This window comes from Gopherus flavomarginatus, chromosome 9 (assembly GCF_025201925.1).
Source record: "Gopherus flavomarginatus isolate rGopFla2 chromosome 9, rGopFla2.mat.asm, whole genome shotgun sequence".
Lineage (NCBI taxonomy): Eukaryota > Metazoa > Chordata > Testudines > Testudinidae > Gopherus > Gopherus flavomarginatus.
The window spans coordinates 30404402-30417739 of record NC_066625.1 but is presented as its reverse complement, the minus strand read 5'-3'; the positions used below and the strand labels follow the sequence as shown (position 1 = coordinate 30417739).

Here is a 13338-nt window from a genome sequence, read left to right as displayed (position 1 = left end):
ACTTCTTCCTTAAACCCAGTATTCTCTCTGCCAGTGCCACGGTTAATGTCAAAATAAGAGGAGAAAGCAAACTATTATGCTCTTCCATACTCAAAGGACAATGATGCAGTGTCAGTCTAAGTCATGAGTCAAAATGGAACCTGACATGAGGCTCAGTAGCATAAAACTGGTTTTATTAGTAGTGTATCATGCCCAGCAACCACTGAACTTTTGAGGTTTGAGATATGCAGGAAATTAGCTTATGATGGCTCATGATTGTAGCTTGTGTATGACTGTGTAAGATTCAGCACAAAACCAATTTTAGAACTGTGGCTCCTTGCTCGAGATGCTAACAAAAGCCCTGCTTTGGGTCACACTGAGAATCTTGGGCAGTCAGATGCTACTCTGACACACTGGTCTCAATGGCAGACCAGATGGGAAATCATACATCCTTCTCTCCTTGGCAGACCTGTTCTCCCTGTTCTAGTCAGACTTCCAGGCCAAAGAGATTTAGATGGCTTCAGAGAAACACCAGAACTTTTGGATGATACTCCAGTCTGAACATTGTGAGGTTCACTGAGACTAAGTTATGCGCTCCTGGATGATCATAAATGAAAGAAGCTTCTGAGTAACTTTGGCCACTGTATCAACTTTATTTGTCAAACACCATGGGGCATTAATAGAAGAACCAAGATTAATCTCCAGCAGGGAGCTATTAAAGAAAAGGGTTTGTTCTAGAAATGGAGCTGAAAGAGCATTTACTTCCCACTGACTTCAGATAGAAATCTGCCTCATAGCACTGCCCCAGAAAGCAGGTGGCATACCCAGGCCAGTCAATTAAGTAGATCAAAAAGGCCTATGGAACTAAGAGCGTGTTGGTAATGGTGGAATTCACTGAGTCAGGGCAGATGCTTGCCAGATTAGGTCCCAAGGACCATTTCCTGGTGCCCCCGTTGCTCACATTCCAAACATGCTGGAGTAGGGCAGAAGAAAAGGTGAGGTGTCATGTATGGACGTGGAACAGCTACTTTTGGAAAACCCTGCTGGAAATCCGGGTAGTTATCTGACAAAGAAACACTGCACATAAAAATTGATTCACTCACACCGTGCATTTCCCATCCTTTCATCAGTACTACCAGACCTTCAACTATAATTGAAGGCCACAGCCTATTTACATCTCTCCTGAAGGGCAGAGAATGTGAAATGTACAGTGCTATATAAGTGCTAAGCAAAAAGAACCAACAAACACAGCCACTGCAAATCAAATCCATGTTTATTAACCTAGAATGCTACTTCCACAAAGCAAGTATAGTAAAATGTTAGTAATTTAACAGACTGCTGAAGGTACAGTTGTATAGAACTAGTGGTGCTAAATGCTGTCTGGTAGCTCAGAGGAGCTAATCGCTCATTTAATCAGCCACGTGACACAACACAGTTATAATCCAGACAAGGAAACAAATGCAAGAAGCAATTTACCTTATTGTTAAGCAGTGTAAATAACATAAGAAAGTAACTGTAGGATATTATGAGCGAGAATGAAAGCAGATTGCAAACGAAGAGGCCTCACCATGGTCCTGTGTGTGCAAGTGCTTGGGGAGGGAAACAGGGCATTGCCCTGAATAAATTTGTTTCTTTATCTGACTTTTCCCTAACTGAAAAAAGTCAATAAGGTTCCATTTGGGTAACGGTTCTGAGCAAACATTCAGGACTTTATTATCTCATTTAGCCAGGTTGCCCACACCTATAGTTACTTGTGAGCTGCTGGTCAAGGTAACAGAAATTTCATTGTTACCATATACTCAGTGGCAGACAATACATGAATTACTGCCAAGCGTAGCACAATATCGAACATCTTTAGTTACAATGATAGTAAAATAGCAAAGAAAAGAATCTTAAGATTTGGCCATTGGGTAACAGAATAGTCGCTTATAGATTGTGCAGCACTGGGGTCTGCACAGTGGTTTTCTTCACCCAGGTCCTAGTCTAAGAAACATGATCTGTTCTGTGCATTGTGTGGCATATCTTATTCAGAGCACAGGCAGCATGTCAAACCAGTCTGCAAAATAGATCTGAATGATGATCTCCTTTGGTCCATGAAGATATTCCAACATCATCATAATTTTATGGGTGCAGGATTGGGGCCCTTAGATAATAAGGTGAGAGCTACCTAGGATAAACAAATTCATCAAACTCCACTGATGTTGAAGATGATGCATTCAAAGTCAGCAGAGTTATGAGAAGAATTGTGCCATGTGTGTTCAGTTGTAATGGTAGCTTAGGAAGAAGAGTACATTAGGAACTCTTGTCACTGTAATAACCACTGGCATATTACAGTTTTGAAAACCTGCTAATAAAATCTCCATTGTGCTGCCAAAATAGCACTAGTCAGTGTCAGCGTGATTACAACTTGGCTACCAGAGTGGGTTCGCTCTATGTGTTGCAAGTGGAAATTTTGATTGAAAAGACTACCCCTATTGCATGCTAAAACTGGAGCAGGTATTGCTTCAGGACTAACCAATCATAACTTTGTGTATATGGGAAGTTCCAAGTTGATCATCTGTAACATATTGGCATTTTCAGTAGTAGTAGAGGAATCCCCCCAGTACTCCGACTGCCACGGCTGTGTTATGAGAGGAACATCCATCTGCGGAGAAAGATGTTGAACATGGCTTACATGGTGCCTATACAGGATGACTTGTATTCCCCTTTTTCATTCCTTATGCATTTGAAAGACCTAAGAGGCCTACTGGTAAAATAACAGGACTAGGAGTCAGGACTCCTAAATTCTTTTCCCAGCTCAGCCACTGGCTTAGTGTTTGACCTTGGGCAAGTCTGTGGGACTCTCTATGGTCTAGTGTGCATAACTGTAAGAGGGGGATAGTGCTACATTCCTACCTCACAGGAATATTGTGAGGCTAAACTAATGTGTGTAAAGTGCTTTGAGATCCACAGAGGGAAATCCTTATAAAATTGCAAAGTATTATTAAGAATGTGAAATCCTCTGCATTTCTGTGTGAATGGCTTTAGTCAACGTGCCTACGTGCATTTGATAAATGGACAGGATTTCTGAATAGGATATGATCAGTTACAGGAAAAGCTAGCAACCAAGAGGATTAATATTGAAGTTTCTAGATGAGGAAAATAAAAGGCATCATTTCTGGTGTCCTCAGGTGTTAGACACCCTACCCATAGAATTAAAAAATTGTTCAGTTTGAGTGCCATTGAATATCCTTCTCATTAGCCTTCTCACTGTCTTAAAAATGCTCACTTAGACACAATGGATGGTGTTTACTCCATTACCTCCTATATTTTTATCTACAGATGTTATATTCATCAAGCCTTTCAAAAACACTTTTCTTGACACGTGTGTAGTGAGGTGATATAAAATATCACTTTGAGTACTAGTTATTTGTCACTTACGACTCATGCTGTGGGGATTGTCACCAACTCACCTACTTCTGCTCCCTAATTGTCATAGGGTATGTCTGCACTATGGGATTATTGCAATTTTAAAGAAACTGGTTTTTGGAAACAGATTGTATAAAGTCGAGTGTATGCGGCCACACTAAGCATATTAATTCGGCAGTGTGCGTCCACGTACTGAGGCTAGCATCACTTTCCAGAGTGTTGCACTGTGGGTAGCTATCCCGTAGTTCCCACAGTCTCCGCCGCTCATTCGAATTCTGGGTTGAGATCCCAATGCATGATGCGGCAAAAATGGTGTCGGGGGTGATTCTGGGCAAATGTCATCAGTCAGTCCTCCCTCCGTGAAAGCAACGTCAGGCAATCATTTTGCACCCTTTTCCCTGGATTGCCTGGGCAGATCCATAGCACAGCTACCATGGAGCCCGTTCAGCCTTTTTTCACTCTCACCGTATGTCTACTTGATGTTGCTAACAGACATGGTACTGCAGCGCTACACAGCAGTATCCCCTTGCCTTTTGCAAATTAGCAAAGACGGGTACCAGCCATACTGTACCAACTGCTGCTTTGCAAGTTGACAATGACGGTTACCAGTCATACTGTACCGTCTGCTGCTGTCATGGGTGCTCCTGGCCGGCCTTGGTGAGGTCAGCTAGGGGTGCATGGACAAAAATGGGAATGACTCCCCAGGTCATTCTCTTCTTTAAGTTTTGTCTAAAGGGAGAGTGAGTCCTGCCTAGACTATTAGGCAAGCCTACTAAAGAACCAGAGAGGCAAACGGCTGCTCCAGGTCAGAGTCCCAGACATCCCGCAGAAATGATGAGCTGCATGTCATTCTAGAGGGTGCCCCTGCAACAACCCCACCTGTTGCTTCCCTCCTCCCCCAACCCTCCTGGGCTACCGTGGCAGTTACCCCCCATTTGTGTGATGAAGTAATAAAGAATGCAGGAATAAGAAACACTGACTTCATTGCCTCTGCAAGCAGAGATCAAAGGCAAGAGGGAAGGGCAGCCTCCAGTTGCTATGATATTCCAGGCAGGACTGAATCTCCATTAGACAAAGCTCAAAGAAGAGAATGACTGTGCGTCATTCCCATTTTTGCCCAGGCGCCCCCAGCTCACCTCACCGAGGCCAGACAGGAGCACTCATGGGACAATGATGACGGATATCAGTCATACTATACCATCAGGAAGGGAAGGGAAGGGAATGCTGCTGTGTAGTGCTGCAGCACCGCATCTGTCAGCAGCATCCAGTAGACATATGGTGACATTGAAAAAAGGTGAGAGGATTTTTTTCCCTTTGCTTTCACGGGGGTGGGGTGGCGACAACATATACCCTGAACCACCCGCGACAATGTTTTTGACCCTTCAGGCTTTGGGAGCTCAGCCAAGAATTCAAATGGTTTTTGGAGAGTGCGGGAACTTTGGGATAGCTACAGTCATCAGTCGCCCCTCTCTCCGTGAGCGTCCATTTCATTCTTTGGCTTTCTAGTACGCTTGTCTCAGCTTCTTAAGTTTCAGCACTGTGTTGAGTCCCTGTCGTGGCCTCTGTCCATCATAGCCTTGGAGATTTTTTTCAAATGCTTTGGCATTTCATCTATTGGAACAGAGTTCTGATAGAACAGATTCATCTCCCCATACAGAGATCAGATTCAGTATCTCCCGTACAGTCCATGCTGGAGCTCTTTTTTGATTCTGGGACTACATGGTCACCTGTGCTGATCAGCCCTCCATGCTGGGCAAACAGGAAATGAAATTCAAAAGTTCGCGGGGCTTTTCCTGTCTACCTGGCCAGTGCATCCGAGTTCAGATTGCTGTCCAGAGTGGTCACAATGGTGCACTATGGGATAGGTCCTGGAGGCCAATACCATCAAATTGCGGCCACACTAACCCTAATTCAAAATGACAATACCGATTTCAGCGCTACTCTCTCGTCGGGGAGGAGTACAGATATCGATATTATGAGCCCTTTATATCAAAATAAAGGGCTTTGTTGTGTGGATGGGTGCAGGGTTAATTTGGTTTAATGCTGCTAAATTCGAAATAAACTCGGTAGTGTAGACCAGGCCTTTGACTCATAGGACTGGAAGGGACCTCAAGAGGTCATCTAGTCCAGTCCCCTGCACTCATGGCAGGACTAAGTATTATCTAGACCATCCCTGACAGGTGTTTGTCTAAACTGCTCTTAAAAATCTCCAATGATGGAGATTCCACAACCTCCCTAGGAAATTTATTTCAGCGCTTAACCACTCTGACAGAAAGTTTTTCCTACTGTCGAACCTAAACCTCCCTTGCTGCAATTTAAAGGACTCCCAGTCCAATAAAGAGTTTACAAGATGTCCCAGCGTATCTTATTCACAGGAGTGAATATCTTATTCACATGACTACTTGTGACACTTCCTCCTTTTGTGAACATTCTTGTGGGAGAGAAGTAAAGTTGCTTATGCCCATGGGGGAAACAAACAAAGGTGGCTGCAAATATCATAGAAGCAATTGCACCAATTGTGTCTGTGAACAGTTCTTGCAGCACACGTCCAGCTCCAATCACAATGACGCTTATAGGGAGCCCAACACCTGAATGTTTTCGCTAGCTTTACCTGCAAAAACCTTCTCTCTTCTTTTAACTCTTCTCAGTAGTTGCTTTTGGTCTTTCACCCTGGAGGGGTGTTCAGAATTCTCACCTGAGAAACAAAAAGATTCCTTTGCATGTAAGATCTAGGCACACAGCAAGATTGTTCTTCTCTAGCATCAAACACATACATTCTCCTTGAATTATGTATTCTCTGACATGGCTTTTAAGCCACTTTTTCCCACCTTCCCCTCTTGAGGTGTCTTGAGAACACAAGTCCTGGGGAACAAATGCAGAAGAGTCCATTTAAAAGGATACCTTTTAAAGACCTGCTGAGGCCTTGTGCTGAATGTAAGATTTATTTGCATTGGCCTCGAGAGTGTAATGGTGCTTTACATACAAATACAAGTCCGGGTTAAAGGTGTTGAGAGATTATCTTGCTGAAATGCCCTATATTTCCTGTATTTATGTTTCACATTAAAAAAAGATTTATTTATTCTAGGCATTAGAATGAGTAAAAAGAGCTTAATTTCCCATGCCTTCACCCGATTCTGTGACCTGATCCAAAGTTCAATAGAGGCAATGGAAGTCCTTCCATTAGTTTTAGGTGAGGCCCCTGCTGTTTACTCCCCTTCTGAAGTCATCACTCTCTTGTTGGTGACATCACAATTGGTTGCTAAGCAGATGATTATAATGTCATAGAGGAATGTGATGTCAGGTGAGGAATATGCATCAGGAACATGTTAATGTCAAAAGAACCTATACGATCCAACAAAGTTCTTGAGCTGAATACGGCTCAGTGTTTGTAAGAGGCTTTGAACATGGACAGGGATAAAGATTGTTCTTATTCCACTGGATAACTATAGAACACATTTCAGACATAAAAAAAGTTTGGGGGCAGAGAGCAATGCTATGAAGCAGCACTTTGATTTGCACTGCATGCCTCACACTCTTGGATCAAGACCACTGCAACTTCTGATTTCAATGGACTAAGTCAAGAGATTCACTCACTGGGCTTCCCAAAGCATCCCTCCTCGGGCTTCTGCCATGTGAGAATGTTCTCCAGCCAGCTGGGTTTGTAGAAGTCAGAGAATCCAGACATACCACATAACATAACTGAGGGGGACATAAACCCACAATTCAGCAATTGAACACTACAGCATCTTTACAAACTCAGCCTCCAGAAGGAAAGACACTCAAAAATCCTTGGCTAATATGATCCGTAATTCTGCCAGCCAGTCCTATTAGAAAGGTGGCAGTCTGACAACTTGTAAGTTCCTCTTCCTCCAGGAGGCAACCTATACAAATAAGAGATTGGGGCAGGAGAGGCATTGTGTAAACTATTAGATTAAATAGTTCAACTCCTGCCTAATGCAAAATTGTTCCTGACAGCGTGTTTTCTACTGTCTTTTACCCTTTAGTTTTAAAAGTCCCAAGCAGTATGTCTCCTACCATTACAACCAAAAACCTGTGCCCCAAACTTTTAAAGTTGGATGTTGTGACTGGGTACTGGGCATAGCGTTGCTGATTCAGCCCTTTGTCTCCAGGGCTGGCTCTAACTTTTTTGCTGCCCCAAGCAAAAAAAAAAAAAAAAAAAAAAAAGGCGCCGCCCCGCTGTAACAACCCCTCCAAGCGCTGCCTCACCAAAACAAAAACAATCCCTCAGCACCACCCTGCCAAAACAAAAAAAAACCCCTAAGCACTGCTCCGCCCTGCCAAACCAAAAAAACCAAACACACCCAAGCGCCGCCCCGCCGAAACAACCCCCCGAGCGCCGCCCTGCCAAAACATAAAAAAACCCCAAGCGCCGCCCTGCTGAAACAACCCCCCCCAAGCGCCGCCCCGCTGAAACAAACAAAAAAAACCCTGAGAGCCGCCCTGCCAAAACAAAAACAAAAACCCCACAACGCCGCCCCATCACCCCAAGATTGGCCGTCCCTTACAAGGTGCCGCCTCAAGCATGTGCCTGGTTGGCTGATGCCTAGAGCCGGCGCTGTCTGTCACACCAGCTCCCAGTTAGGAGAATAAATTAGAGCTGGCTAGGGATAACTTGGCCCTTATTGGGGAAGCAGAGACAGATGCTGCCTAATTAGCCTGGGGCTATGTAGAAGCCTCAGGGGAGGCAGCCAAGGGGGAGAGGAAAGAAAGGGAAAATGCAGGGAGTGGAAGTAGTTTTCCCTCTTCCTCCTGCTTGCAGATGATGAAGGGCCAACTGTAAATGGTGAAACAGTGATGGGAACAAGCCTGTGAATAAACTGCACCAGTGGATACTAATCTCAGAGTGATTTTGTGGATTTAGCAGAGGCAGAAGCGAAAGAGGCCCTGCTACAGATGTCTAAAGACAGGCTTGTAAAACCATGGAGAGGCATCTCAGCAAGTGGTCTAATTTGTAGATGTGCAAAATGCACACTACAGTCATTGTATGCAACGTTGCTGTAGCTGTGTCAGGTCCCAGGATATTAGAGAGGCAAAGTGGCTGAGGTAATCGTTTACTGGACCAATTTCTGTTGGTGAGAGAGACCAGCATTCCAGCTTACAAAGAGCTGAAGAAGAGAGCTTGTCTCTTTCATTAACAGATGTTGGTCCAATAAAAGATATTACCTCACCCACCTTGTCTCATTAGATTCATTGTCAGACAACAGCTCCCATTGGCTTCCATCTGACAATTTATTTAATACTATAGCTTTGGATGCATAAATCCCAGAGTTGAAAATATTGGCCTTCCATTTATAGTCACTGTATACAACAAACAGAAGAACATGAGCTTATTCTAGTGTACATGTCATCCATCTGCAGTTAGTGAAGAGATGCAGAATGTAGGATACTAGTTAAATAACCCTTAATGAAGCTTTACATGTAGTATGGTTAACTTCTTTAGCATAACTAATATTTTCTGTACCCTTAGGTTAATGTTTCATCACTGCTTGGATAAATAGCTTGATTTTATTATCACAAGTCACAATATGCTCTGCTATTGCTTCATTGGGAATAGGTTACATACTATTTTCCATGAAGAGGTCTCGAGAGGAAAACGTGAACCCAATGCTTTCGATCACCAGATTTATTTTCATCATGCTAGCACAGAAAATATTCTTGTAATATTGGGTCCTCAGGAACAGATGATCTGAACAGCCTTTCTAGATATAGAAGAAAACCAGGGTATCATATTGCATATATTTTTTTTTAACTTTCACAGTGGAGTAGGGATGATGAGATCTAATAGTTGTGATTGGCAGCTGCAGATATGATTTTGGACTTAAACACTATGAGATAAGCTAATCTGAGCATCCCATTCATCAGGGAGTCATCTGCTTGGACTGTGGTCTCTCAATTTATTTAATCTGGGCATCTTTACTAATCCAAAGGGGACAGTGGGGGCACACTTTTCTGTAACCTGAAATGGTATAGCCATTGGAAGCACAGAGTGAGCATCAATCCATTGGCACATAATACTGACAGGTGAGATGATACCAGCTTGTTCTCCTGGCTATTACTCACAGTGGTTGCCCAGTGCCTAATTACAGTTGTTTAAATACTGTATAGGTAAAAATACCAAACAATGAAGTCTTGAAAACTGAAATGTTGAATAAATGATGGTAGTAATGGCAGTGGGGGCTGCCCCGGCCATCACGATGGCTGCTCTGCCAAGCCTGAGAAAAAGATTCCCACCATGGAGCTCCCTAGCACTGAGCCAAGATTCTTGAGGTAGACACTAGGGAGTGAAATTGCCTAATAACATAGGTGGAAGGCCGAGCTGTGAGGTTAGTGGGGAAAAATCTGATTAAAACATACAGGTGCTTTCCTTGGTGTCTTATGCAGACCTCCAGAATTCAGGGCAACTGTGTGTGAAGGGAGAGCCCCCTCACTGTGGTCTGGTTTATTTGTAACTCTAGACCCACCCACTTCACTCCTTTCCCTGCAATGCTCAAACCAAGTAATTTGACCATCTCTTGATTGGTTAGTTAATTTAAACTTCTATTTCCTTAAGATCCACCCTGTGGTGCAGTATGCAGGGAGAATAGATTTACTTCACTGGAGAAAAGGCCTCTTCATTCTTGCCGCTGGGAATTAAGTTTGTTCCCACCTCTCTTCCTTCTAATTTTTCCCGCTGGTCATCTCTCTCTCTCTCTCTCTCTCTCATTGTATTTTTATCACTAACCCCATTGCCTTTCCCCCTCAAATCCAGTGAGCCATGCTTTAGGGCTGGTTTTGGATTTTAAAATTGAGATAATTTAGTCTGACAGTCCCATTTAGCAGGGAACCATCTGCTTGGACTGTGGTCATCTGATATTCTTAACTAGGCGCTATGGCCAATTTCTGTGCCTAGGTTACAAACATAATCCTCTACACATTTGGTGGAATCCCATCCCTCTCTGCCACATTTTAAGCATCTTCTTGCTGTACATAATCCTCTAAAATGATCAGCTGCCTCACAGACAAAACACAGCAGTAGCTGAACTAGGTAACGTGTGGTTCCTGTTTGTCTCCAGACATACACAAATGAGTAACTGAACCAGGTTTCCCTCATCATCCAGGTCTAACTCTGCTATGAGTCTGTCACCTCCCCCGCCACACACCTGTCCTCTGCCAGATAAGTCCCACTCAAGGTCCTCACCTCTCTTGCCTACATCCAGATACTCCCGCTTCACTTACATTGAAATGAAAATAATAATGGCTGTATTCACCCCAGAACTCAACAAATGTACTACCCTATAGTCTTTCCCTACTGGATCTTCCTCCTTTTCCTCTTAGCTGTTTCTAAAGTCCTTCATAGCTTCTTTCCTAAAGAAAGAGATGTTTAATTCTCTGTCTGCAGTTGAAATCCAAAGTACCAATTTAAGTGGCCAATTTAGAATATGATGGTGTCTCCTGAACAAGTTTGTCCTGTTGCCTCCACACATCTAGTTTGTCCCACATAACTATATTTTGTATGCCAATTTCCTTCCTTCCCTCTTTCCATATTTCTCTCTGGAGTAATTGCTCCCAACCTTCCCCGCCCTCCTGCATATCCAGGTTAGCCTTCTAACTTCCCCTTTCCAGCTCTGTTAGAACTGCAATCAACAAACACTCAGAAAGTCCACCCAGCCACATCCCCATGTTGTATCATGTATATTTTTCCTGTGATAGCTGCTAATCCTCAGGTAACAAAACTTGGCACTTACCATAGCTGCAAACATGAAGTAGAAAAGCTGATGTGATAGGGGGTAACCTGAGCATCTGAACTTTGTCATGATGTTCCTACAGGCCTTGGTGACAACACAGGGCTTGCCATTATCTTTCCTGTTGAACAAGCAAGAGAATGGTAATGAATAGCTCAAGTGTCTGAAGACAAGACTCCAGTAACTAAATGTAAAGGTGTACTGTCCTCTCAATGCATGTGCAGAAGAATGGAACTCCTGTTCATCATTTTATGAATGCAAATACAGGTTAAAGAGGAGGGAAGAAGTGCTCCAGAGAACAGACGTGGTCAAAGAATACCTCTTGATGAGGAATAAAACCTACCAAGTTCCTAGCAAATATGTAAAGCATTTATCACTCATTTCCTCTGTAAAACAACTGCTGCTGTCAAATACGGAGTAGGCAAGTGAGGAGTCTGTTTGGTTCCACGAATGAGGAAGCATCCAAAAATTTGGTCCTAAAACTGGCTCAAATTCTGAAAGCAAATCAAAGAAAGAAACCCATAAATAATGAAGTGCTAGCAAGGGTGACACGTTCCTTGTTATTCAACCTTACTGCCTTCTGCCTTGTATTAGCAATGGTAGAACATATTGTGGAGGGTTCTCCCTATTGCATTGGCACTCAGATACATCCCATATGCCTCCATTTAAAGATTTGTGCTTCTGATGAGCCAGTTACTGTGATATACTATACCACAGAATCATGCATTCTCTTTATGTCCAAAGCAATGGGATCAAGGTTAGTCCTTAAAGCCAGCGATGGCCATATACAATGATAGGAATCTATCTGGAAGGTGTTTGAACCATTATATCTGGGGATGCAATAAATCAATTGCAGAGAAACATCACTTTTGGTTTTTAACAATAGTTAAAAGGCCATGCACCTGACAGCTCAGAGATGACATAGCTAGGGAAGACATGATAAAAGCAGTGGATTTAGTATAAGCAACTTCAAAGAAAGCTGTATCACAACCTTAGTGAATTTCCCAAGGCCATAAAGTAAACCATTAGCAGAGCGAGGAACAGCACCCACAAGTTCAGGCTCAGTTCCTTTTCTAACCACTAAACACCCTCCTTTCCTAAGTGTCTACAGGAATATGATGCACAGCAGATGCCTCTGTCTCTGATTATTATTTGTTCCTATTCAGAAGCGATAGCACCTGCTTCATAAGGCAAAACAGACGAGGAAAACATTTCAGTATAAACACCTTCAGCCTAAATAATAAATGCCCTTTTGCACCACCTCACTGGAATTGGTACCATTTAGTTTTACCTTTGAAATACTCTGGGTCACTCTGCCCAAGAGAATGAGTTGCTTTTTCAATCAGAAAAGACAACTTCTTCACCAGCCTTTCAACTCGGGCCTGCTGAGATAGTAATTCATGTTCTGAGGCCCATTTCTTCAGGGCTCCTTTCAAATGAGCTGCAGAAAGAAAGACAATGAGGTTTTGTGTATGATCATAGCCTTTAAGTGCTTTTGTATGTATGACAATAACCAGATTGAACTTTTGACAATGTCTCCACTTGGTTAGTGGGTTCTTCACCATAGAGTATTATCACACTGTAACTGTACTGTTCCCCTCAGGTGAACAGTCAGTTGGATTCACAAACCTATTCCTGCTACCTTAGGAGGAGAAGGGAGAAAACTAAAGCCATATAAAATGATTGTGATGATCTCTTCAGGGCACTTAGATTCTGCAGTGAAAAGCATGATGTTATTTGGCAGGTCTCAGCAGGTGTCACTGTTATACATAGTCTTGCAAGTGGGTTTTGTGTGCGTGTGTGCTAGCAAATGTTCAGTCCTGGGAGGACAAGCTGTGTTCATTTTTGATAATGCATGATTCTGTGCAGAGGCAGTTGTCCTTGGAGAAGGAGTTGTGGGAGAATTTGCTTTCCAAGTTGGGCTCTATTTAGAGTCAACTGTTGCTCCTTGGGGACCAAGCATTGGGGTTGGGTTTAGATTCCTGGAAGGAGGGATTACCCTGCGTGATATTTGACCACCTCTGTTCCAGGACTGCTATAGATGGGTAAATAAAACAAGTTACACTTAGAATATATTGAGAGTCCATATCACTGGTTTCTACTCCACTGCGAGCTGATCTGAAAAGCCTCAAACATCCATTACTATACGGAGGAGGGATGCTACTAATGTCAAAACAGGACACTGGGTGTTTGAAAGTAGAGGCAACAC

The 13338-nt window shown here is 43.1% G+C and overlaps 1 protein-coding gene across 1 annotated transcript in view; it reads right to left on the bottom strand.

Annotated features, from left to right (window-relative positions):
• Nucleotides 1–2078: 2078 nt before the first annotated feature.
• Nucleotides 2079–13338, bottom strand: part of C9H16orf89 (chromosome 9 C16orf89 homolog) — a 19151-nt gene continuing 7891 nt past the window's right edge. The window contains exons 2-8 of the mRNA XM_050966474.1: nucleotides 12421–12570; nucleotides 11473–11623; nucleotides 11133–11250; nucleotides 8972–9107; nucleotides 6982–7086; nucleotides 5999–6082; nucleotides 2079–2623 (exon numbers count right to left, since the gene is read on the bottom strand). Of these exons, the coding sequence (XP_050822431.1) occupies nucleotides 2556–2623; nucleotides 5999–6082; nucleotides 6982–7086; nucleotides 8972–9107; nucleotides 11133–11250; nucleotides 11473–11623; nucleotides 12421–12570 (812 nt within the window). The 3' untranslated portion in view covers nucleotides 2079–2555. The remainder of the gene's footprint in view (nucleotides 2624–5998; nucleotides 6083–6981; nucleotides 7087–8971; nucleotides 9108–11132; nucleotides 11251–11472; nucleotides 11624–12420; nucleotides 12571–13338) is intronic.